The sequence below is a fragment of the Sminthopsis crassicaudata genome, chromosome 1 (assembly GCF_048593235.1).
Source record: "Sminthopsis crassicaudata isolate SCR6 chromosome 1, ASM4859323v1, whole genome shotgun sequence".
Taxonomy (NCBI): domain Eukaryota; kingdom Metazoa; phylum Chordata; class Mammalia; order Dasyuromorphia; family Dasyuridae; genus Sminthopsis; species Sminthopsis crassicaudata.
This window is the reverse complement of record NC_133617.1, coordinates 699,845,497-699,871,699: the sequence shown is the minus strand read 5'-3', so window position 1 is coordinate 699,871,699 and position 26,203 is coordinate 699,845,497. Positions and strand designations below refer to the sequence as shown.

At 41.0% G+C, this 26,203-nt stretch overlaps 1 protein-coding gene across 1 annotated transcript in view; it reads right to left on the bottom strand.

The window, feature by feature from the left end:
• LOC141551778 (netrin-4-like) overlaps nt 1-26,203 on the bottom strand; it is a 59,638-nt gene that overhangs the window by 17,746 nt on the left and 15,689 nt on the right. The window contains exons 2-4 of the mRNA XM_074283812.1: nt 24,209-24,744; nt 15,921-16,184; nt 5,658-5,784 (exon numbers count right to left, since the gene is read on the bottom strand). Coding sequence (XP_074139913.1) covers nt 5,658-5,784; nt 15,921-16,184; nt 24,209-24,744 — 927 coding nt within the window. The remainder of the gene's footprint in view (nt 1-5,657; nt 5,785-15,920; nt 16,185-24,208; nt 24,745-26,203) is intronic.

The following is a 26,203-nucleotide window of genomic DNA, read 5'->3' as shown; positions in this document are numbered from 1 at the left end:
CTTGGATGTTTTCTCACTTGCTCTTGAAGTTCCTTAAAGAGCTGATAAATATTAGAGGTTGCAAATTTTATTTGGGCTGTGGCGATTCTTTGTACTACACCTACTGAACAGGCTGAATCAGTAATTATATTTACGTCTCCTGGGTAATAAGTAAGAGCTAGCATGATAGCAAATAATTCATTCTGTTGAGTGGACTGAAAAGGAGTCCTGACTATTCTCTTTATGGTTAAATCATAAGAGTATACAGCACAAATATTTTCTTTGGAGGTGTCTGTAAAGATTGTTGGTCCTTTAAGAGGAACCTTAGAAACCTTTTCTTCAAAAATTCATCGCCAATTATGTAGTAGCCGGGTTATCTTTAATGGAGATCCATGTGCAAAATTTGGAGCAGTGGCCAATAAAATTTGCCATTCTGACATGGTCTCACAGCATACATTAATTTGTGCGTTAGTATAGAGTGTGTATATTTTTTCAGGACTTATTCCAGATAATTGTATTACTCTCTTAATAGCCTTTAATAAAATCCTAGCCACAAGCACTGGGTAAGGAGTAAGGCTTTGTTCTGGTTGTGCTGGGAGGTTCACCCACTCAATCACACTGTCTCCTTGATGAAGGACTGCTGTAGGTGCCTCTTTTGTAGCAAAAACTGATATTTCCAAGGGTTTTTGAGTGACTCTTTCAAGCACATTGGATAAAGCCAGTTCAACTTCTCTCAAAGCCTCTTGTACTTCTTTTGTAAGCTGGCGTGGTGAATTTAAAGCACTGTCTCCCCTTAAAATGTCATATAGAGGTTGTAGTTGATTGGTAGGTAAGCCTAACACTGGACACATCCATTGGATATCTCCTATTAATTTTTGGAAATCATTTACTTCTCTGTTCTTAAAGAAAGCTTTTGTACTGTGAGTGTCTTAGGATATACTTCATATCCTAAATATTGAAAAGGAGCAGGTCTTTGAATTTTTTCTACAGCTATATGCAGTTTGTAGTACTTTAGTGTTTCCATGGTCTTTTGTAGACATGCTTCTAACATTTGTTCCTCAGGTACACATCCCAAAATATCATCCATATAATGTAACAATATAACTTTTGGAAAGGCTTTTCTTACTGGAGCAAGAGCAGCAGCAACATACATTTGGCACACAGTAGGGCTGTTTTTCATTCCCTGTGGCAAAACTGTCCATTCATATCTTTTATAAGGCTCAGCCAAATTAATTCTAGGCACTGAAAAAGCAAATCTTTTCATATCCTCCTTATCTAGAGGGATAGAATAGAAACAATCCTTAATGTTTATAACCCATAGAGGCCATTCTCTTAGCAACTCTGTAGGAGATGGAAGTCCAGGCTGAAGAGTTCCCATAGTTTCCATCTGTTCATTTACTCTTCTTAGATCAGTTAACATCCTCCATTTCCCAGATTTCTTTTTCACCACAAATACTGGGGAATTCCAAGGACTTAGAGAAGGCCGCAAGTGTCCTTGGTCAAGTTGTTCGTTCACTATGTCTAATAAGACCTGAATTTTATCACTTCTTAAGGGCCACTGTTCTACCCACACTGGTGAATCAGTCTTCCACTGAATAGGAACCGGTGAAAGTGCAGGTAGGCCTTCAACAGCAGCCCTGCCTAAAAAGCCGAAGTGCTTATTTGTAATCCTATCTGCTGTAAAATGTCTCTTCCCCACAGATTGATGGGGATTTTTTCAACCACAAAAAGTAAAAACTCCTATTTCACCTTCAAATATCCATCTCAAAGGCCTAGCACTAACTTCTGCTGCTATTGATCCTCCTACCCCAGACATGTAGGTGTCTGCCTTAATCTTTGGCCAGTGACTGGGCCAATTGGCACCTCTAATAACTGTACGATCTGCACCCATGTCTACCAATCCTTCAAATGGTATTCCATTTATATAAATAGTAAGCATAGGTCGGGCAGCTGTCACAGCTGCTGTCCCATATATTCCTGGGTTTTGTTCATTGGAGTCAGAATCTAGGCCACTATCACCAGGTTGCTTATTAGGGGTACGTAACAATAAGCCTGATGCTACTACTTCTCCTGGTTGATAAATCACATGTTGTCTACCTGTGTTAGTGACTGGGATATTAGCTACACGTTCTCCAGTTTCCCACATCAGTGTATGGATGGACACTGTTTTGTAGGCACTCTCAGAAGGTGAAATGGTCAAGCCTACTGTGCCTGGAGACAAAGAATCCATAGGCTCAACAGGAACAGATTTCACTTCTCCAGGGAGTATCTCAGTAGTCTCTACTGCACACAACTCTATTTTTCCTAATTTCAATCCCTTTCTTCCATCTGATTGCCTTTTGGCTGATTGATTATGTCTTAAAATTCTCTGGATGTAACCTCGGCTGCCATCATGCCCCACTTGGGGGGCTGAAGCTGGGCCCCACCTGTCATTTCCCTAGGTCAATCTACATTTGGAGACCCAGTGGAGACCCTTGTGACATTTTGGACATGGAGTTTTAGGTCTTCTCTCACCCTGTCTTCTCACTGTATCTCCATATCTACACTGAGCTCTTAGATGTCCAATTTTTTCACATTGGAAACATCAACGAATTTCTCTAGAAGTCCCTTGCCAGGAGGGACCCTGTCTTTGCACGTTCATTATAGTCCAGGTGTAAAAAGCATTTGTTCCCACTATAGCACAGTGTCTTATGATCTCCTCTAAAAGAGCATCTTTGTCTAATCCCCATCATAATTCTTTTGCAAATCTCATTGGCATTTTCCTTAGCCAGATGTCTGGTCATTATTTCTGTAGCTGCATTTTCTCCAATAGTTCTTTTGACAGCAGTTTGCAAACGTCCCACAAAATCTGCAAAAGGTTCATTGAAACCTTGCTCTATTTTAGTGAAAACCTCTCCCAGATCTTTCTGTCCAGGGAGGGAACCCCAAGCTTTTATTGCAGCCTTAACAATTTGCTCATATATTGTCATGGTTTAATTAATCTGTTCTGAATTCTCTCCATAACGACCTTCACCAGCTAAGTACTCAAAAGTGAATTGTGTGTTAACTCCTATTTCCAAATTGCATGTGATTTGGATTTTACATAATTAATGAAACTCTGCAAGCCATAACAAATTTTCTCCAGGTTCTAAACATGTCCTTGCTATGGATTTCCAATCATTCGGGGTTAGGACTTCATAAGACAAACCATCTAGTAACATTTTAACATAAGCTGATGTAGCTCCATAAAGGGTACAACCTTTTTTCAAATCTTTAATTTTATTCAAATCTAAAGGTGCATATCTTCTCCTTTTATGACCTACAGAGTCAATATCTTCAATCACAGGATATGCATGTATAAAATCACTTATATCCTGTTCTTCTCTCTTAGCTTTAACCAATGCTTTTCTAATCTTGTCATCAGCTTAGGCTGCTTCACAGGCAATTCTGTTTGTGTTTCTGCCTCTTCCCCTCCTCCTTCTTGCTCCACCCCGAAGGGTTAATTGAGGGAGGAGATGGGAAATGCTCCTGTTGCTCAGAATTGTACTTAACTTCATTGTTATCTGATTCATCCTTTTCACCTAGTTTAGTTGACACTTCCCCATTTTGCTCCTTCTTCTCTTCCTTTAGAATAACATTTTTTAAAGCCATTTGGATTAAATTGTAGGTATGAAGTGTATCTGTGGAAACTGAGTTTGGTCTGGAACCAAAGGGCAAAATGTCACAAGGGCAATTGTAGTGTTCACCTAATTGCTTTCCTACTAATTCCCATTCATCTAGATCCAATTCTTCTTCCAAAGAAAAACAAGGACATATGACCTTCACAGTTTTTAAAAGTTCAGTAATCTCCTCCAAAATTATTACCAATCCTTGGCTTTTCATAACCTTGATAATGCTCTCTAAACATTTTCCTTGAACAGAAGACGTTTGCCCCATTTCACTATAAGAGATTGCTGGTTTAGCCCTTAACAAGTTAAGTTCCTTATTTATCTATTAGAACTCTCACTTAATCTTTAACAAAGTTTCCTTGTTACTCATGGTTCTGGGTCAGAGAGACTGAGATCTGGATCAGAGGCTTTCCCACTGGAATCAGGATCGTTTCTGTCCCTGTTCAGGCGCCAAATTGCAATGGTCCGGTCTAGCTCCTCTGAAGGGCTCAGAATAAGTCCTTGTCAGGATAAACAAAAGTCCTTGCCCCACGTTGGGCGCCAATTTGTAACGTGCTGTTGTCTCCAGAAGCTGCCGAGAAGTTGTCTCCAGAAGTTGTCTCCTCTCTGGGAGGAGATCTGCTGTGTCAACTCAAATCTCTCAGACAGATTCTTCTTCCTGTAGAGAGCCATTGTCTCCAGACAGTTGCCGTTAACTCTGGTCCAGAATAGTGACTTCCCTCTTTTATCTTCCCAGAGAATGGGCGTGAGATAATGCAAGTTCTTCTGGGAAAAATTACTTCAACCAGTGAACTTGCTCCTCCTAAGCATGCAAGCTCTTCCCCAGAAATTCACAAGTAAAACTCCCAGTCATGGCCAGAACTAGAGAATTGTCAAATACCGACTTAGCACTTAGTAAGAACCTAATATCTCATTATTTCATTAACACTTAGTAAGAACCTAACAGGTAACCACTTATACCTCTGTGCAGATTAGCTGACATCCATTTGAGATCTAGGAAACCATTTAAGATTGGCATACAAGATGGCACATCCAGAGAGAGGAGGATGGGGACTGAATGTGGATCACATCATAGTATTTTTACCATTTTTGTTGTGGTTATTGTTTGCTTACTTGTTTTTTTCTTTCTCATTTTTTTCCCTTTTTGATCTGATTTTTCTTGCGCAGCATGATAAATATAGAAACATGTTTAAACTTATATTAGATGGCTTGATGTCTGGGGAAAGGGAGGTGGGGAAAGAGGGAGAAAAATTTGGAACATAAGGTTTTGCCAGGGCGAATGTTGAAAACTACAAGCATATATTTTGGAAAAAAAGCTATTACGAAAAAAATAAAGAAATACAAGATGGTATGGGAAATGCTTTATTATATTATTTGGAAAACTTGTTAAACATCATACTATTTAAATCTAACTATTTCCTAGAGGTTGTTTGAATCCAGAATATTGCCCTGACATCAGTAACTCTCTAAGGAATTTTGGGTTCTTTCAGCTTCCAGATTTACCCAAAAGACTTGTTTTGGAATCCCTCACTCAAGTCTTGTTTTAGATCCACTTTAGCTTGGGCTTTGGGCTTCCCTTATGTTGTGATTTCACCTAAAGTTCATTGAATATTTATATTTACTGATTTTCATCTCAATTGTCCCAGCTTTCAAGCTGTCTTCTCTGCAAAACTGTTTAATTATGTGTGGATTGTGTGTAGGTGCCCTAGTCTAAATCTTATGTAATATAAGCCCTTCCAAGGCCTGAATGAAACCCTTTCTTCTCTCTCCCAACCAGCAACCTAATACATTTATTTTCAAAACTATTTCAGATTTTGGGGTTCATTCTTATGACTAACAATGGTAATCTGAAGCAAAAAAGGTAAGCTAAAAAAAAAAAAGGGACTAAAAAGGGAGGTAGGAAAGTGTCAAAATGGATGTCAAAATATCCCCCAGTGAGAGTTTGGATCCACTTATATACTTCCTCATATACTTGGGCATGACACTGTCTGAGACCCAGGATCTTTTCAGGTCTTTACCCCAGCCACTTACTTTTGCACTCATTGGGCTGATCGGTTTTTCCATCTCCTGGTTTCCACGGCTGGTCATTGTACAGTGGCAAACACTTCTCACAGTGAAGGCCTGCTGTGTGATGTCTGCACACACATGTCCCGTGAACCTGTAATGAAGAGGATGATGTCCAAAGTCCCTTTAAGTTGACATTCAAAAGTCCAAATATAAAGCACTATGCAAGTACATGATGTTGCTAGTACGAATTCAATAGATAGTTCCAATTCATTTATTTTCAAGATATCTTTTTCTTTCTTCCTTCCATTCTCCCTCCCTCCCTTCTTTTTTTTCCTTGGTGTTAAGTGGTTTGCCCAGGGTCATACAGCTGATAAAAAGCTCAGTCCTCCTGACTTCAGGGCTGGAGCTCTACCACTGTACCACCTAGCTGCCCCTCTTTTCAAGATATTTATTAATGACATATTTACATATGCAAATCATGTGCCTAGCTACTAGGGATACCAAGTTTAAAAATGACCCAGTTCCTGTCATTAAGAAGCTTCCAGTTTAGCAGAGGGAATAAGACATATACATAAGTAACACAAGTTAGAATGGAATATTTTCCTTACATCAGATATAAATCTACTTCTTTTCTATGTCCACTGTCTGCTTCTAGTCATGTCCCTCTAAGGTATGATAGGTGGCCCAGTGGATAGAGGGCTGGGCCTGGAATTAAGAAGATCTGAGTTCAAATCTGTTCTTAGAAATTTACTAGCTGTGTGACCTTGAGCAAAGCACTCAACCTTTACCTGCCTCAGTTTCCTTCATCTGTAAAATGGGGATCATAATAGTACCTACCTCCCCAGGTTGTTGTATCAAATTAAACAGTATTTGTAAAAGGTACCTACTTGTTTCTTTTCCCCCTTCCTTCCCCCTGGGACCAAGCAGAACAAGACTAATCCTTCTAATGCCTGCATCTAATACTAATTTCATGTAAGCAAAGGAGAGATCCAGACAATGGGCTATAAAGAAAGGCTACACAAAGGCTCAGATGCAAAGAAAGAGAAAGAATCTCAGCAGGCAGAGGGGAGAAAGGACATTGTTTCAAGGCACATTGGAATTCGTTAAAAGGTATATATTAAAAAGAAAAGGCAAAATGGGAAGAGAGCCAGCTTCAGGTCCAAAAGGCCTGAGTTCAAATCTTGCCTCTGGTACAGGGTAGTTGGGTAATCCTGAGCAAGTCACACTTAATCTTTTTCAAGATTAACTCTCCAAGACCACAACTGAGAATGGAGGTGGCAACCTGCCTGGGTGGAGGGAGCTTCCTCATCCAGGAGTTCCCTTATAACAATGAAATCACAGACCTGGACCCATGCTTATTTATTAGAAACAAAGCCTGCAATATTTAATGTAAAATGAACTTCTGGACACTAGTGGAGGAACGATCATTGATTGTTCAAAGGATCGTTCAAAGCAATTCTCTGAATGACAAAGTTGTAACACTGGAGTGGGTAGAATATTAGAACTGTGAGATGCATTAGGGGACAATTGTCATAACCCAAAAAAGGAGGCCCAGAGGGGAGAAAGCACCCACCCAAAGTCAAACACAGGAAGCAGGTAGCTGAGGGGGAGGGTAGAACCTTCTTACTTGAAATCTGATATTCTGGGTTCTATGTCCCCCTCCAACCCTGACATTCCAGGTTCTAAGGCCCCTTCCTTTACTAAGGGGTCATAGACAATATAGAAGTTTAAGACACAGACTGGGGAATGGCCATATATTCAAAGCTATAACTAAGGTCCCTTCTAGCTCTGACCTTCTATGTTCTAAGATTTCTTCCAGTTATGACATTCTAGGTTCTTTGTCTTCTTTAAGCTCCATATTCTATGTTCTAATATAAATATCATAACTGAGTATTTTGTGAGTCCCATTATTCCAGGAGAACTGCACCTCCAACAAGACTGTCACTGGGCTATCACCCCTGTCATTATCATCTCTGCTACCACTACTGCCACCCAGCCTTTCTTACCCCAGAATTCTTCACGTGGAAAAGGGAAGATGAGGCCGGATTGGGGGAAACCTTGAAGGCTATCCTTAGGAATCTGGCCTTTATTTTTAGGCAAAGAGATACATTCATTGAAGGTTTTATAATCCAGCAGACCTTGTTAGAGGAGCATGGAAATGTAGGAGGGGAACACTCTCCCACAAATTCCTATAGTGCTTAGAATCAATCCCTTACTTCAGTATGTAGCACCCATATAAGACTTCTAGTTGTCCAGACTCACAACTGACTTCCAAGGTGGTGGGAAGAGATTGAAAAGTATGGCCAGAGAACCCTCTGTTCAAGTGTGGGGAGAGGGAGAACTCAGTGATGGAGAGAAGAGAGAAAAGGGATGGGGAAAGGAGAGAGAGGGAGGGGGAAGTGAAGAAAAAGGAGGAAGGAAAAGTTTCACATTTTAGGAAAGTGAGGAGCAAGTTCCCACAACTAACCCACAAAAGCTGCGACTTGGATCCCAAGTGTCCTGATTCCCCAGCAAGTGGTTCTAAACCTGCAGGGAAGCTTTTACAGAAGAATCACTCCATGGAGAGTAAACAATTCTATGGTAGCCAAGAAACTAATGGATGACCTTTAATTTCCCCTCCTACCCTTGTGGGGATGTTGTCTTGGCTTGTCACGGCTTTGGCCCGGGCTACCAGAATGCTTGAGATTTTCCTCTGGCACTCAGATGGAGGTTTTCCTGGGCCAGCCATCTGCTGTTGACTGAAGGGAAATGCCCGTGTTGATCATTTTGTAAAACCACAAGCCATGAAAAGGCCAGTCATTTACCTCAGAGTTGGTTCTGCCTTTAACATCAACTGATCTGGTCATCATAAGTCTTGGAAGAATATCTGTGTGTGTGTGTGTGTGTGTGTGTGTGTGTGTGTGTGTGTGTGTATGTATAAATGTGTATATTATATAATATGTATAATGTGTATTGTAGATATATAATATATATTATACATATAATATATATATACATATAATTATGTATGTGTGTGTGTGGAAGGAAGGAGACAGAGGCAGAGACAGAAGGACAGAGACAGATAAAGATTATCATCTATGATCATAGACTGATAGAGATACATAAATAATAGAGATGATAGATAGAGATAGATATCAGGAAAAAATGATAAAGACAGAGAAAAAGATAGAAAAAGAGCTTCTTATGCTTACTGTTGTGATCTTGGGCAAATAATACAACCTGTGTGAACCTGAATGTCCTCATCTGAGCTCTCTCCCAGTTTCCAATATCAGATCCTTTTGCTATTTAAGCAATAGCACTCAGGACCTCAGTTTCTCCATCTGTGAAATCAGGACCATAATGCCTGTACAATCTGCCTCATAGGACTTATTGTAAAGACCGAGTGAGTGATAGATGTAGATAACCACTTTTTCCAGACTTTTTCACCTTAGTTCTTTTCATACATCCTGCATTGCTACCCAAATGGCTTCCTTGGACTCCCCACCCATAGGCATTTCATCTCTGACCTCTGCCAAAAGATACCAGCCTCCACTGCCTGAAATACTCTCCTTTATACCTGTTTTGTATATATTTTTTAGTATTTATTAATTTATATCCTCCAAATAGAATGTAAGCTTTTGGGAGGAAGGAACTTTTTCCTTTCTTTTTTTGTACTTCCAGCACTCAAAAATGGCACCTGAAACAAAGATTTTTAATAAATTTTAAACACAGCTGAAAGATCTGAGTTCTAGTCTCAGCTCTGCCATTATTTAGATGTGTGATCTTGGGCATTTTTTCCCCTCTTCTCTGGGTCTCAACTCTCTCTCTCTCTCAAACAAAAAGATTGAATTAGATTGTTTCCTTCAACTTTGAAAGTTGTAGTGTTCTTTGAACTGGTCTCACAAATTCTTTAAAAGAAGTTGACTCCCTTTCATATATGGAAAAACAAAGAAAACCCCAGGCTAAAGAAGCCACAAAGCCATTAGATCCTTAACAACATTTATAAGTGTTTCTAATAAAATAAAAGATCATCTCCTGGAAAGAAAACCATCATATTAAAAACCACAAGATGAAAGTAAACCAAAGCTCCCATTATATAATTAAAAATAACCACCTTCTAGTCATTAAGTAGTTAAGTAATAAAATAAAACCACTTATCTTTTTAGCTTCTAGTTCCAGCCAGAACATTTGAGAAAAATTCTAATAAAAATACCAACAACTTCTGTTTCAAATCATAGATCTTCGTGCTACAAGAAGAAACTTTTGATGGGCTTCAGTGGTCGCTACAAGTTTTTGCTACTTAGAGCTGCTCTTCCAGTTCAATCCCTACACTCAACAAATGGTCATCCTATCTATGGCTGAAGACTTTTAGGACTGGGAGCTCTCCATCCCCTGAGATGACCTATTATACCCTCAGGACAAAATGCAGCTAAGTTCATTAAAGTTGTAGCTCTATGAGCCAGATCTCTCTTCCTGTTACCAGTGCAAAGAGACTAGAAGGGAGTCTCATTAGGCACACAGAGAAATCCTTTGATCAGCTGAGGAAGAGAATTCTCAGGAATTATCAGACAAGAATTTGAAGGCTAGATGCACTTTAGAGGGGGCGAAAAGATTTCTTTAGATCAATGAATGAATTTATTGGGCACTAAATTTTGACCCTTTGCAGAAAAAAGAACACCAGACTTCAAAACTGGAATTTTGATGCTGTTTTAGCAGTTTCTGTTAGCCCTGTGGCTTCGTGCCAGTTAGATGAAGACAGAGTCATCCAGTTCAATTCCAACACTTTACATAAAAAGAAACTAAGGCTTAGAAAACAGAAACCAATTTTGCCAAATTACAGAACTGGAGAAACATCATAGACCATTTAGTCTGATTTCTGTATCTGATCCAGAATTATATTTAGAAGATCGGTGACAAGATTTTGTTGAAGAAATAAATACTTTTCAGTGAGAGGGACCGATTCCTCCCCAAATAGTCTATTCTCCTCTTGGAAAGTTCTACTAGGAAGAGTTTCCATATATCAAGACTAAATCTGCCCCTTTGCAACTTCCTCTCCAGCTTTTAAGGATAAGATGAACATGTCTAATCCTTTCTTCACGTGACATTTCTTCATAGACTCTAAAACACCTATCATTGTCTTTCCTCTTTTCCAGGCTAAACATCTCCAGTTCTTTCCCTCCTCCTTTCGTTCCCACTCTCCCTCTCTCCCTATGTACCTTCCTTCTCTCTCTCTCCTTCTCCCTTCCTCTTGCTTCCCTCCCTCCTTTCCTTTCTCTCTTCCTCCCTTCCTCCTTACTTTCCTCCCTTCCTTTTTCCTTTTCTCCCTTGATCTCTTCCTTCCTTGCTCCATTCCTTCCTTCCTTCCTTCTTTCCTCTATTACTGCCTTCCTTTTTTCTTCTGTTCCTTCTTTCCTTCCTCCCTTTCTTCCTCGTTCCCTTCTTTCCTCCCTTCCTCTTTCTATTTCTTCTTCTCTCCCTTCCTCCTTTTTTCTTGTCCTTATTGCTTTCCTTTTTCCCTCCTTCCCTTTGTTTCTTTCTTCCTTCCTCCCTTCTTTCCTCTTTCCTTCCTTCTTTCTTCATTTCTCCTTTCATCTCTCCTTCCCTTCCTCCCTCCCTTATTTCCTTTGTTACTTCCTCCCTCCTTCCCTCTTTCCTCTCCTCCTTTCCTCCTTCCCTCCCTCCCTCCCTCTGTTCCTTCCATGGTACTCAGAACTGAACATCATACTCCTTCTTTGGTCTGGCTAGAAAGAGACTGTCCTTTCCCTCCTTCAGGACACTATATCCCTTAATGTAGCCCAGAAAAATGAGGGTTTCTAATTTAGGGGGAAAGGAGAGGATTGACACTATAATACACTGTTGACTTATATGGAACTTCATATTCCTCTTAAAATCCCAGATATTTTTCAGAATACTGCTATCTAATCATGTATCCCCCATCTTGTACTTGTGAAATACATTGTTTTTCTACCCATAGGAAAAACTTTACACTTCTCCTACTTAAGCTCATTTCATTCTATTCAGCCCATCATTCTAGCCTGATGAAATATTTTTAAGATCTGGAACCTGTCATTCAACATATTAGCTATTCTACTTAAACGATAATCTGCAGCTCATTCAAATACTCGATGAAAAAAAATGGTGTTTGAGCTTCCCATGAGATCCTTGGGGCATCTCACTAACTTTGTTCCTTCCAAGTTGTTATTGAATCATTAATAACTGCTTTGGAGTTTCATTCATTCAACCAGTTTCGAATCCACTTAACTGTGCTAACTCCAGCCAACATCTCTATTTGCATCCACATGGATAATGTACAATGATAAAGATACATGGACCATTAGCACAAAATGTTGGAGAATCACTAGACCAAATGACCAGTAAATCCCCTGACTGCTTTGAATCTATTATCCCAGTCCCTTTTCCTTCTCTCTGCTGTTCCTGTATTCACCCACTCCCATCTACTTAACCTCTGCTTCCTGGTTCTGTCCAAAACCGAAAGTGCTGAAATACCTAAGGGAAAGCTATCTCCGGGCTGCAGCTACTACTCAGGAGAGCCTGTGGGTGGGACAGAGGAAGATCTGCACTAACTTTCTGTATGATTTTGGGGCAAGTCACTTTCCCTCCATAGCCCCAGGTCCCTCTTAAACCCCAAGGTCTGTAATTCTATTTTTAATGCTGTGATTTCTTCCCAAAAGTCCCCAGAAGGCATTACCATCCCTGCCCTAGCTAGAAGCAGACTCTCTGAGGAGGAAGAGACCTCAGAAGCCATCACGAATCCCTCTATCACACCTTCCCAACAAGGAGCCATTCTTCTGTTGATTAAAAAAGAAGAGAGAAATCAGTCTCTCCCAAGGCAGATCTCATCAGCCTGCCTTCCAGCCCCAGTGTGTGTGTGTGTGTGTGTGTGTGTGTGTGTTTTCTGCATCATCATCGAGAACAGCAGCCTTGGGAGCCACCCACCCTGGCACAAGCTGGATCAGATAGGGTGAAAATTCAGCTCAAGGATTAGCTGCAGACTGCAGAGGCATGTGGAAAGTCCAGATTATTTGCAGGGTGAGGAAAACTGGGGCCAAATCACCTAGCCTGAGGGTAATGGGAAAACAAAGGCTCTGGCCCATAACCCAGGACCACAGTCTGCAAAGTACTCAAACTTGGGAGGTTTGTCTTCCCTAGTTGCAGCGGCCCTGCCAGTGGGGTAGAGACAGTTCTGATGGCGGCGTCAGAAGGCCTGGGTTCAAATCCTAACTTTGACATTATCTCTGTGGACTAAGTTTCCTCTTACCTACACGTTCCCACTCCAGATTCATTCTAACTTACATCTTTTCTCCCCTCCCCCCAAGCTCTAAACCTACTCTCAGAAAAGGTGTAACAGACTTTTGCAGAAGGATTAAGATAATGGTAGAGTGCTGAAATCAGGCCTGGGAAGACTTGGATCTCAGTCCCACCGCTTAACTTTGTCAAAGTTCCCTGGTGATTTCTCCGGGTCACATTTTTCTGTTCCTTTCTTTTTGAGTTCCATTTGGAGGTAATAGTTCTTAAGCCTCATGGGAGTGAAATTAAAGAGATGTCCTGTCTTTCTCTATTAACTATTCCGTTAGCAAATACAAAGCACAAGCAAATACATTCCTAGCATGTACTCTCACTTATGTATCCATTTTTTCCTTAAAAATTCTACTCAGGTGCTATTTTCTACATGAACTTTTTCCTGATCTCCCAAATTCACATGCCTTCCCCTTCCCCCAGCAATTTATCCTGTATTTATTTTGCTTATACTTTTTGTACTTTTATGCATGTCTCCCCAGTAACATTGCAAGCTCCTTGAGGGCAGACTATGTTTCATTTTTATTCTTGCTTTCTACTGGCAGCAGCTGAGTTGAAGTCTCCCTTGCCTTCCAGTTGGCAGACAGCCGGATCAGATTCACTGGCTCTGCCTGACAATATCTCCAACATTTGCAGCAGGATGGCCCCCAGGGAGCGCAACAAAAGTCCTGCCACAGTTCTTCCTCTGTTTAGAAACTGAAGCCGGGAATGGCCTTGTGACAGAATCCTCAGTCACCATAGCCCCACTGGGCAGAGAGGGATGTTTGGGAACTTAGCAGTAACCAGTAACACCAGCTTGTTTATAGAGCTACTGCTAAGAGCAGGTCTCTACTTTAGCCAACAAGGGAGGAGTTCTGGGGGAAACTAGGGCCCAACCCAATATCTCAGGAGGCTCTAGCCATCCCAGGCACTGGCTTACTGCTTCGGGTTACTGAATGTTTAAACACAGCTCTATTCGTTAGCCCCCATTCGGTCTGAAAAGGAAAGGGGAGAGATTTGGGAGCACCTCCTGACTTGCCCTCATAATCCTGTGCACAGAAGGTCTGAATTTGAGATTATTTCAGGACTACTATCTTGCAAAGTATAAATGGAAAAAAGTTTCCCTGTTGACGGAGAAGTTTTGCAGATGTGTCTGTTTGCAGACGGTATTGTGCCAATTACATAGTTCATCTCAATAAAGTTAATGTTCATTCAAAAGAGAACAGTTTAGCCATCCATACTAGAAACACAAAGTGGATGAAGAATGACCATTGCCCAGATTATAACAAGTAGCCTGATAGGCAAGTTATTCAGTTAATCTATCAATACCTGTACTTTGGACAAGTATTACAAATGGACAGTATGCTGAGTCCAGAATTGACTCGAGAGGATGTGTAAAGAGATCATAGACTGGAGGCCATTTTTAGGAAGGACATGGGTAAACTAGGAAGCATAGAGAGGAAGGTCACCATCCCATCAAAATATCCCTTCAGTTTGTCTAATCCCACCTCATTTACAGTTGGGGAAATTGGGACCCAAGGAAATTGAGGAACTTGACAAAAGCTACACTGTATAATGGTGACAGAGAAAGGAAAGGAGACAAGCATTTATTAAGTACCTACTATGTACCAGGCACAATTCTAAGAACTTTACAAATGGGATCTCATTTGATTTTCACAGATTAAGAGTTATTGCTGCCATTTTACAGATGTGGAAACTGAGGCAGACAAGGGTGAAGTCACTTGTCGAGGGTCCCACAGCTAGATTTGAATTCAGATCTTCCTGACTCCAGCAGTGTCTCAAATTCGCTGGAACTAGAAACCAGGCCTTGGGATAACTAATCCAGGACACTTTCCATGACAGCAACAGTGATTTCCTCATGTTCTTACAGGGATGAGTCACTGAAAGCTCTTCCAAGTATTTCCATCCACCTCTGCCCTACAGGCCACTAAGGGAAGGGAGAAACTGTCCCTGAGCTTAGGAAAGCTCTGCTGACCCCAGGGAGGGTCAGGGGCTTGTCCTCCAGGAACGCTTCCCTGCCTCCCTCTGTATGCACACCTCGGTGCTCTTGTCCACGGCATCATATCCATATTTCATCTTCTGGAATTGAAATTATGACATTTGCCAGAGATCTCTAGAGTCATCCTCTAATTCATAGGCAGCAAGGTGGTGAAGTGGGCAAATCACTAGTCTTCAGAGTCAAGAAGGCCGGAGATATAATTCTGTCTTAGTCATCATTAGCTGGGTGAACCTAGGCAGGACATTGAGCCTCTAATCCTCAATTTTCTCATCTCAAAAATGGGACAATAAAGGCACCTACTTCTTAGGATCAAATGAGATATTTGTGAAGCACTTTGAAAGCCTTAAGGCTCTATATAAATGGCAGTTGTGATGATGATGATAATGATGATGATGATGAAGGTGATTACTTGGTTACTTGGGAACAAACAAATGTGGTCTGGCCAGCTTGTGAGAGGGTTAGATTAGGTGGCCTCTGAGGTCACAACCAGATCCAGTGTTCCTCGTTCTATGTTCTAATATTCCATGTTTTAAGCTTCTTCCCAGCTCTAATATTTTATGATACGATATTCTCTGCAAAAAGGTATAGGGGATACAAAGAGATATAAAACATAATCCCTGGCCTCAGAGAGCTTGAATCTGGCAGAGAAAGTGAGACAAGTGCCCCACATCATTGTACTATAGGGTAGAATATGATACAGGAAGGACCCGCTGAGAGTTATGGGTATTTTGGACATTTCTACCTTGGTGGTAAGGGAAGCTTCTTAAGGGAGGTGGAGTTTGATGACCTTAAAAAGTAGGAGAGAGAGACCTTCATAGAACAAGATGGAGGAAAGAGCAGAGAATGGTATGAGTAGAGCCATAAAGCACGTGTGCACCTAGTCTTAAATCCCAGGACAGCTAGAATAAATGTGAGGTCCTTCCCATAATCCGGCTTTACTCCTGCTTCCCCTCCTCCCTATCAGTCCATTCATCACATCAAACGTTCCTCACCTTATTCCTGGAGTCTCCCATCTCATCTACTGGCTGACACATTTCCCCGTGCCCATTGCAGAAGCAGCTTCCTCGAACAATCAGGTCATAAATGGCATAATGGGTGAATCGCTGGGGCTTCTCCAGGAGCCTCGTCCCCTGGCAGGGGCAATCTTGCCTTTTTAGCAGCAGAAGACGGAGATTGGTGAATTTCAGCAAATCCTGGGCTTCTGGGCCATAAGGATCATCAATCTGATTAGTAGGAGTTAGAGCCCGGTAGATGACCTAAGAGATGAAAAGATGAATCAAGCTGCCTGCACAGAATGGGAGTGCCCCCAAGGCAAGAACTTTTATTTTGGTATTTGTAACACCTGTACCTAGTGCAGTGTCTAAATATAATAGCTACTTCCTACATGCTAGTTGAATGGAATTGAGAATGGAGGGTCTGTTCTGTAAAAGGCAATGCTATAGTGGATCCAGTCAAGTGACTGGGCTTAGTTACTATTTGATGAAGATTAAGGCAAATACTTCCCTTTCTCTGAGCCTCAGTATCCCCTTCTCTAAAAATGAAAAAGACTAGATCCAAAGCTTAAACTTTTTCCACTTGCAACCCCTTTTTTCCTGAGAATTTTGTGTCACCTGGGGTATGTGGGTATATAAAATAGATATACAAATAAAAAATTTACTGATAATAAATCATAATTTTCAACCTCCAATTCAGTTTGAGACTCCACATGGGGCTGTGAATGATATTTTATGAAGCTTTGGACTAGATTATATCTGAGGTCCTTTTCAATTCTGACATTCTATGAGTTACAAAATAAAATAGTATTTATTCTTCATGAGAGCCAGCATAGGTAGAATAGGCTGTCTGCAGAATAGGATAATAATAATATTTGATTTTTATTTTTTTCTCCATTACATGTAAACAAAATTTTTTTGACATTCTTATTTTTTTAATTTCAAATTTCATATTTTCTCCCTTTTTCTTCTTCTCCCAACTTGAGAAGGCAATCAATTTTATATAGATTATACATGTACAGCCATGCAAACAAGTAATAGTAATAAGAATGATAATGTTTGTGTAGTGGAAAAGCATTTCACAAGTATAATCCCATTTTATCCTTATAATAACCTTAGGAGGGAAGTACTATTATTATCATCCCAATTTTACAGGTGAGGAAACTGAGGCAGACAAAAGTTAAATGGTTTGTTCAAAGTCACATAGCAAGTATCTGAGAGCAGATTTAAATTCAAATTCTTGACGCTAGATCCAATGCTCTGTGCATTATGGGGTCCCTTAGCTAACTTCTCCCTCAGTTCACTGATGTCTAAAATTCCTTTAAGAAGGACCAAGTCTTCCACACCACTATTACCCAGAAAATAAACTCTTCCAGAGGTGTTTGCAGCATGTCTACTTAAATGAAGAGAAGAGAAAACTTCTCTAAAATTCAAGTGTCCAGTATAATGGCAAGACCTCTAGCTCTGGCACCAGAATACACTCCAATCAATTCAACAAACATTTCTTCTGTACTTACCATTGGCCAGGAGCTGAGGGTATAAATACCCATTTTCCAGCTGCATATGGGAAGGGAAAAGGGAAAAGCCTGGCTGCTGGAAAACCAATTAAGAGCCTATTGCAAAGATTATGTTTTGATGAACTATGATAGACTTGGCTCTTCTCAGCAACGCGATAATTTAAGACAATTCCAATAGGCTTGGGATGGAAAATGCCATCTGCGTCCAGAGAGAGAACTATGGAGACAGAATGTGAATCAAAGCATAGAATTTTTACTTGGTTTGTTTGCTTTTGTCTTTCTTATGGGTTTTTCCTTTTTGTTCTGATTTTTCTTGCATAACAGAACAAATATGAAAATATGTTTACAATGATTATACATGTATAACCTATATCAGATTGTTTGCTGTCTTGGGGACAGGATGTAAGGAAGGAAGGGAGAAAATTTTGAAACACAAAATTTTACAGAAATGAATGTTGAAAACTATTTTTACATGTATTTGGGGAAGAAAAGAAAATAATACTATTCCAATAAAGCAAATGAGAGATTGTAAAGGGCTGGTTGAGGATGCAGAGGTAAGACAAGAAAGGCATCGTGCAACAGAAACTGTGAGGTTTTGAATGTGTTCTCACTCTCTGAGGCTCAATGTCCTCATCCATTAAAATGAAGGCATTGAATAAAGCCAATGGTCGCTAAGGCCTTTTACAGGCTCTGGGATTTCAGACCTGGCTTCTTCTCTCACTCCCAGGGCTATCCTGGGTGGTATGTCCCAGATTCCCTCTGTGTGGGGCTTCATCTAAGATACCTTTGGGCATAGATAGTTCAGAATTCTATCACTTATCCTCTGCCTAAATGGTAAATGATTACCAAGAGAAAAAATATAAAAGGAAGAAAAGGGAAATTGGGGAAAATGAAAGGGAAGGAGGGCATTAGGAACCTGAAGGAGAGAGGGAAAGGATACTGAAGGATTGGGGGCAGGAAGGAAAAAATGAATTTTTAAAAAGCATTTATTAAACACTTATTTGCCAAGCATTTAGTCAAAGAAGATCTACAGAAAGGAGGCTGGGGCCATAAAAATCAAGTTTTGCCAACCTACAGTCCTTTGCCCCAGACAGAGGAATGCTTCTTTTCCCTCACTTGGAACAGTTATGAACCCTCCCTCCCCCTGTCCCATTCCATCCAAGATCCCAAAGGGAAAAGCACCCCTTGCCTCCCTGGGAGCCTCTGACTGGGGCGCTGAGTCATGACCAGATTGGGGTGTGCTATTTTTGTCTCCATGAGATCAGGCCCCAGTCTTGCTCTCTGCTTGGGCTCCGTTGCTCAGCAGGGCCCTTTATACAAGGGCTGGACAGAGGGTGGGCTGACATACCATGCACGCTCTCTGTCAGCAAGCCAGCCCACTCAGCAACATTTGTTCTGGAGGCTTAATTCCTCTTTAGAGAATCTTAGAGCTGGAAGTGACCTTGGAATCATTTCATCCAGCTCCCTCGCTTTTCAGAGGAGGAAACTGAGACCCCCAGAAAGGTCTCAGGGTCACACATTAAAATATTACTAGGGATGGGAGGAGCGCCTAGGTTTCCTGCCTCCCATACTCTCTGATCATAAACTTGCATTCAGGGACCTGAGAAATCAGCCAGTCCGACACCTTCATTTCCCAGGTGAGATAAGATGAGCAAATCATACAGATTCTTAAAACAAACAAATAAACAAACAAACAAACAAAAAGAAAAAAAAAAAAGAAGTCCAATTCAGGCCCCTTTCCTTCTCTGTATTCATTTCATTTCCAGAGTTCTTTATACCTTGTCTGGAGGACTTTAGCCATGACTTATCAAGGATAGATGCCACGCTTGGAGTCAGGAAAATCTGAGTTCAAATTTAGTCTCAGATACTTTCTAGCTCTGTGACTCTGGATAAATCACTTTACTCTATTTGCCTCAGTTTCCTCAACTGTAAAATGAATGGGAGGACACAGTAAATCCCTCCAGATTTCTACCCCCAAAAACCCAAATGGAGTCATGAAGAGTTGGACGTGGCTGAGAAACAACAACAAAATTCTTCATAGGAAGCTGCATATTGCATATTGTGTATATAAGAAAGTGGCTTTATGTGAATTCTTTTGGCAGCTGATAGCACAAGTATTAAGAGTGCTGGACTTGGAATGGGGAAGGTACAAGGGCAAATCTATCCTCAGATACTAGTCACTGGGCAAATCACATCGCCCTGTTTACCTCAGTTTCCTCATCTGTAAAATGAGCTGGAGAAGGAAATGGCAAACCACTCCATATCTTTGCCAGGAAAACCCCCAATGGGATCACAAAGAGTCAGACACAAGTGGAAAACTACTGAACCACAACATCAAAGATCATTTCAAACTTTGGGTCTGAGCTTGACTCATAGAATGACAGAATCCTAGGTCTGGAGCTGGGAAGGACACCAGAAATCATGAAGGCCAGTCCCCCTCATTTTCCAGCTGAGGAAATGGAGGCTGAAGCTAGGTTAACTGACTTGCCCATGATTTGCCACTACTTGATGGGATGTCATTACTTGTCAGGAATATCCCAAGGAGATTTCTGTTCATGGAGGGGTTGGAGTAGCTGCCCTCTGAGGTCTCTTAAAACTGAGAGCTGGTGGTTCTGCCCTTATTCTTATGGGTTCTGACCCATGAGACCGAGAGGTGACGTATTTGTCCTATCTGCCATTGATTTTACAGAGATTGCCTTCCTCTCTATCTCTGCTTTTTTTTTTTCAAGTGGACAGGCAATTGGAAAACTTGCTGCATAGAAAATATTTTGTCCATTCCTTTGTGCTCTGTGAGGGCCCAGAGGAGAGGGGGAGGGGGTGCCGGCTGATGCCCCAGAGATCATTCTATTGTGGGTCTGGCTCCATCAAATCCCAGTCAGACAGCCTGATGCAGCCACCAGCCCTCCCTCACCTGATCCAGCAGCCCAGGCCAAGAGAGCCTTCATCCTGAGCCCCCATGGATTGGGGTAGGGGATCCTCCTTTCCCTCACCATGAAGTGAGCCGTCACGTACCCTCTCAAACCACCGAGGGCCTTGACATTCCCCAGGCCAAGGGAGCCATGAGCTAACAGCCCCAGCTGCAGAGGCCAGCTGTCCACATTCCACCAGCCCATGCAGCCGTAAGCCGACGTCTGGCTGGTCCAGGTTCCAGCATCCCCTACCCAAGCAGAGCCATGGTCCCTCAGCCCATTGCCTGCATTGCCCTGGGCCTCAGAACTGTCGGGCAAGTTCTTCCAACTGATTCACAGAAAAGGGGGCAGAAAGGGTGGCTCTTCCCTGGGTATACCTGTGCTGTCTCAGGTAAATGGCCCCACCTGGAATTATACTATGTGTCTGGTCTCTTATAGTGGGTCTGGTGTCAGGTGTACTTAACAAAAACTAGTATTCATGTTCTGCCCATGGAGTCCCCATTTACACCAAGGGTTTCCCATACGGAGCACAAAGAATAGCTTTGGTGGGATTGATTCCTCCCTTTCTTCTTCTTCCCTCCTCCTCCTCCCTTTTCCCACCCATATAGAGTCTAGGAACTGAGGCAGGAAATTGCTTCAGTGTCTGAACCTCCTTGATATTGGCAAGTGCTCCCACCCTCCTGCTTGTTACTGGTCTGTCCCATCCCACCCCTGCCCCCATTCTCCTGGACCCTATCCCTCCTTGTTCCTGACACCTTTCCATAATATCTTTTGCTGCTCTTCTTCTTGGAGTGGCAGTGACAGAGCACCAGACCTGGAATCAGAAAGATCCGAGTTCAAATTAAGCCTTAGACACTGGCTAGCTGTGTGATCCTGGGCAAGTCACTTAGCTCCTGGCTTGCCTCAGTTTCCTCATCTTTAAAATAGAGACACACTGGAGAAGGAAAAGGCAAACCACTTCACTATCTTTGCCAAGGAAACCCATGGATAAAGGCCACATAGAGTTGGATCCACTGAGATGACTGAACAACAGCAACAAAATGATGTAGTGGATTCCTACCTCAGCTTTGACAAGTGTGCATGACCCTAATAACCAGCATTTATGTGGGGCTTGAAAGTTTGCAAAGTACTTTACAAACTTTATCCCACTTGATCCTTACAACAATTCAGGCACTATTATTTTCCTTGTTTTACAGATGAGGAACCTGAGCCAACAGAGCAGAGAAGTCTTACTCAGGGTCACACACTGAGAGAATGTCTGAGACTGAATTTGAACCCAGGATTTCTTGACTTCAGATCTGTGCTGATCCACTGTACCATATACCTGTCTCCAGGTGAGCTAATTTCTGGGCAAAGTGAAATGTGAAGGTGGAAGAGAACTGGGTGAGCAATTATAAATACTCAAAGGAAAGTAGTTTTGCATCTTGGGAAGGAAATTGATTATTCATATTAGATATAGAAAGAGCTCAGGCTGGCAATGGATACTATGGGCCACAAATAGCTTTTAGTTTTCAGCTTTCCCAGGAAAAGGAGGCAGATGGCAAAAGGATAATAGAGATAAGTCCAAATAACTCAGCTCACTTTCTCTCCATTTTCTTTGCCAAAGAGAACGGTCTTCAGGCAAAAAAGAACAAAGTAAAAAGTGGTTAGTAGGGAGTTGAAACTCAAAGTGAGTCTTCAGAATGATAATAAGAGAATCCTTGGTTGTGTTTGGTGAGTTCAAGTCACCAGAGCTACACAGGGGAGTAGAGGGGTCGGTGATAAGCAAAGTGCTGAGTCAAACATCTTGGGGAACGAGACTGGAAGAGAGCAAATGTCTCAATTCTCAAAAAAGGGAAGAACAGAATCTGCAAACTATGAAGTTGGTGAGCTCAACTTTGATTCCTGGAACCAGAATCAGAGGATCTTGCCCAAACTGGCACAAGAGCAGCTTTGATGCCCAGGGAGAAAAAGGAAGAGGAAGAAGAGGAGGAAGAGGAGGAAACAGTAGCAGAAGAAGAATAAGTAGAAGCAGCACAGCAGCCACAACAGCAACAGAAGAAGGTGGAAGAGAAGGAAGAAAAGGAAGAAATTTTCACAGTTTGTATATAAAAGATTTAGGGATTTTAGTAGATCGAATGCTCAATGGATTAACAATATTCAGGAAGTATCAGGCCAGGTATCCAAGCCTAGAGAGAGAATTGGTCTACTGTGTTCTGCCCTAGCCAGACTACACAGGCGATACTGGTGGCACATTTTAGGAAATGTATAAAGATAAGCTGAGGAGTATTCAGCACCAGAATGGCAAAGGGCCTTGAAATTATGCTGGAAAGGGATCATTTGAAGGAACTAGAGGTGTTTTGTTTGGGGAGAAGAGAAGTGGATTCTTCCTAAATGAAAGCCTTCTGGTCTAAGATCCTAACTAGAAGTTGAAGAAGGTGATCCCTGGTTCTACGTAGGTGAGATTAAATGGTCTCTGGCATCTTTTCAAGTTCATGAACTTAAGCTATACAATGATAATACAATCCTAGATTGATGGAAGTTATCCAATGAACACTTATTAACTAACAATCAGTTTCACAGACAAAACACTCCAAATGAACAAATACAAAGAGCAAGTCCATCAGATGGCTCCAAATTTCCCTATTAGAATCATGTTGAAAAGCTCCATATTAAGGGTCAGTGGATGCTTTAAATGGTAATCTACTAGCAACATTTTAGTGAAAATTAGTCATGCACATTGCCCAGAATCATGCCCAGAAAGTAGTTGTCTAACCTTTACCACCTAGCAGAGAAAACAAGGTGAGTACATCAATGAGGAAAGAGGGGAAAGAAAGATTTAAGGGCTGGACACTCTTACCAAGGATGGCTTACATGGAAAACCTCAATGAATACAATGAGCAGGACATCCTAAAGGAGGGGAAAGAGAACAGGGAAAAAAGGTCTGGAGGGACCTCCTCCAGGTCAAACCTCCTGGTCTTTATACAATGTTGCCCAGAATTGGCCCCGAGTAACTTTGTGACAATCAGAAAATTATAGATTTCTGGGCTTGTAATCAGGATGATTTGAGTTTAAATCCAGTCTCAGATATTTACTTCATATGTAACTTAGGACAAGTCACCCAATCTCCGTCTTTTTCAGTTTCCCAAATTTTCAAGAGCTATATAAGTGCTATAATTATTATTATGAGGATGCTGACCTATAATGAATATTTAATAATATATATAACATAATACATGTTTAAAATAAAATTTTAATAAATGCTTTATCATTCATTTATTCATTTAATATCACTTCATAAATATCAAATTGATGCTACAAAGAATATTAAGCATCTTTATTTGCCCATCATAGCACAATACATTTCACAAAATCAGATTGAAAGGATGCTCACATACACTAAATTCAGTTATGAAATTGACTCAGTCAAGAGTTTCTGATCTTGGAGATATCATGCAGTCTTTTTTTTGTTGAATATAGGCTTAGATTTACAAGTCTTTGAGGAGAGAGAGAGAGACAAAGCTTTGAATTCAATAGTGAAGTGCTAAAAGCAACCATGCTAACTGAATTTGTGAGCCTCATAAGCTGATCAGTGAAACAGAAGTGCAAAGGAAAGCAAGTCAGCCCAATAAGAGCAGAAGTGATGGAAGAAATGTTGAAGAAGAAATTGGACCTCATAGGATGGTTTTAGAAGATGGGTTTAGAGCTGACTTTGGGTGTGGTAGGAGAGATTCCTGTTGAAAGAAACATTAGCAAAGGAGGGGAGGTAGAACAAGAGACCAAGTCTGAGGATATCAGATTTACTGGAGGTGGAAGATACGAGGTTCACTGGGACCAGATTATAGAGGGCTTTGAGCAGCAGACTAATGGATGGGGCACTTACCTCACCTCTGGTACAAGGAATAGCATCCGAATACCTAGATGTACAAAGTGAGCCTTCTTCAATGAGGTCATCTTGAAGCCCAAAGGTGGCTGTGCAGTTAGTGGCAAAATATTTATAGGGCCTCCAGGTATGTCCACCATCCTGGGAACGCTCCAAGATCATGGCAGCTGGCCGGGGAGATTTGAAGACCACAATGACATGAGTCAGGTAGAACTCTGTCTCCAAGTCCAGGCGAATCTCTTCTCGTGAGATACCTGAAGCCGACTGCCACCAGGTGCTGGGAGCAATAAAGACATCGTCTGTCATGGAGGATGGTGGATGGGAATTGTTGGGTTGCTGAGCATTACACTTGGTGCATTGAAGAAGACCACAGTTCAAGGTGTTGGAAGGGAGAGCAGGCTGATCCACATAGGAGCAGGAGAGCTCTGTCCCACTCTCTCCACAGGTAGTGAATGTGATAGGGGTTCTGCCTGTAGCAAGATTTCCCACGGGTGGGTTGCAGGCATGGTGGTCACAGCGAAAAGTATGGAATTTCCCTGGATGTGCAACACAAACATTACCCCCCCCCAAAAAAATAAAGGTCAGATTTAGTAATCTCAAGTCACTTTTTCCCTGCTCATACCGTTCACACCCATACATATTTTTCCATCTTCTTATTCCCTTTTATTTTATTTATATATATTATATATATAATTAGTTTTAAAGTGTTATAGAATACAAGAACTCAAAAGAACTTTAGAGAACAAAATATTATAAGCTAAAATGATAGAGATGGAAGTAACTTTTAGAAATTAGAATTGGAAATTATTTAATCAACCTCTATAAGTAATAGAGGAGAAAACCAAAACCAAAGGACACTTGCCTAGGGTCATCCAGAGAGTAATCAGCAAAATCACCAAGCTGTATACAGAATCAAGATCTTCTGCCTAGAACCCAAATATTCTTTCTCCTTCCTGGTTCAGAGCCTACCCCATGTCCCATCTCCTGAGAGCTCCAGAACTGTCTTTTGTTTCTTTTGAACTTGCAAATGTTCTGGGCCTGTCTTAGGTTGTCAAAAAAGGTCTTTCTGCCAACAATAATTTCATCAAAGAGAATGACAATAATGAGACAGCATACCAAAATTTATGGGATGCAGCCACAGCAGAGCTTAGGGAAAATTTTATATCTCTAAATGCTTACATGAAAAAATAAATAAATAAGAGCAGATCAATGAATTGGGCATGCAATTTAAAAATGTAGAAAAAGAACAAATTTTAAATCCCCAATTAAACACCTGGAACAAGTCACTAAGCTGACTGAACATCCTTTCTTCAGGGGACAGAACTCTTCTTAAGAGAAGATACTGAAGGTACAAACCCCTTGGGGGAGGCAGCCTGTGGACCAATGTTCACACAAAATGGTAGAAGGCAAAGGGCAAAATCTTTAATTTTATTTATTAGTTCAATAGTTTTCTTTCAATTTTGTTAATCTCTTCTTTAAGAATTTCTAATTTATTGTTTAATTGGGGTTTTAAAATTTATTCTTTTTCTAGATTTTTAAAATTGCATGCCCAGTTCATTGATCTGTTCTTTATGTTGTTTTTTTTTTTTTTTTATGTAAGCATTTAGATATAAAATTTCCCCAAGTACTGCTTTGTCTGCATCCCATAAATTTTGGTATATTGTCTCATTATTATCATTCTTTTTGATGAAATTATTGATTATTTCTCTTATTTGTTGTTTGATTTGGATAGAAGCAGGGAAGGAGGAGCCTGAAGGTGAGATGGAAGGGAAGAAAGATGAATAAGGTCAGGTTCAAATTGCTAATTTCCCAATTTCACTAAATCTCCAATGTCAAGTCCAAATTTCTCTGATTGGCATTTGATATCCTCCATAATCTTATCCATCGTTATTATTCCAACCCTTTCCCTTCCTCCTCTGGATTCCCCCTTCTATGCCCTTACTCAGTTTTTCCCATGTCTGTAACACTATTACCCCATCTCTTTGTCTCCTCAAA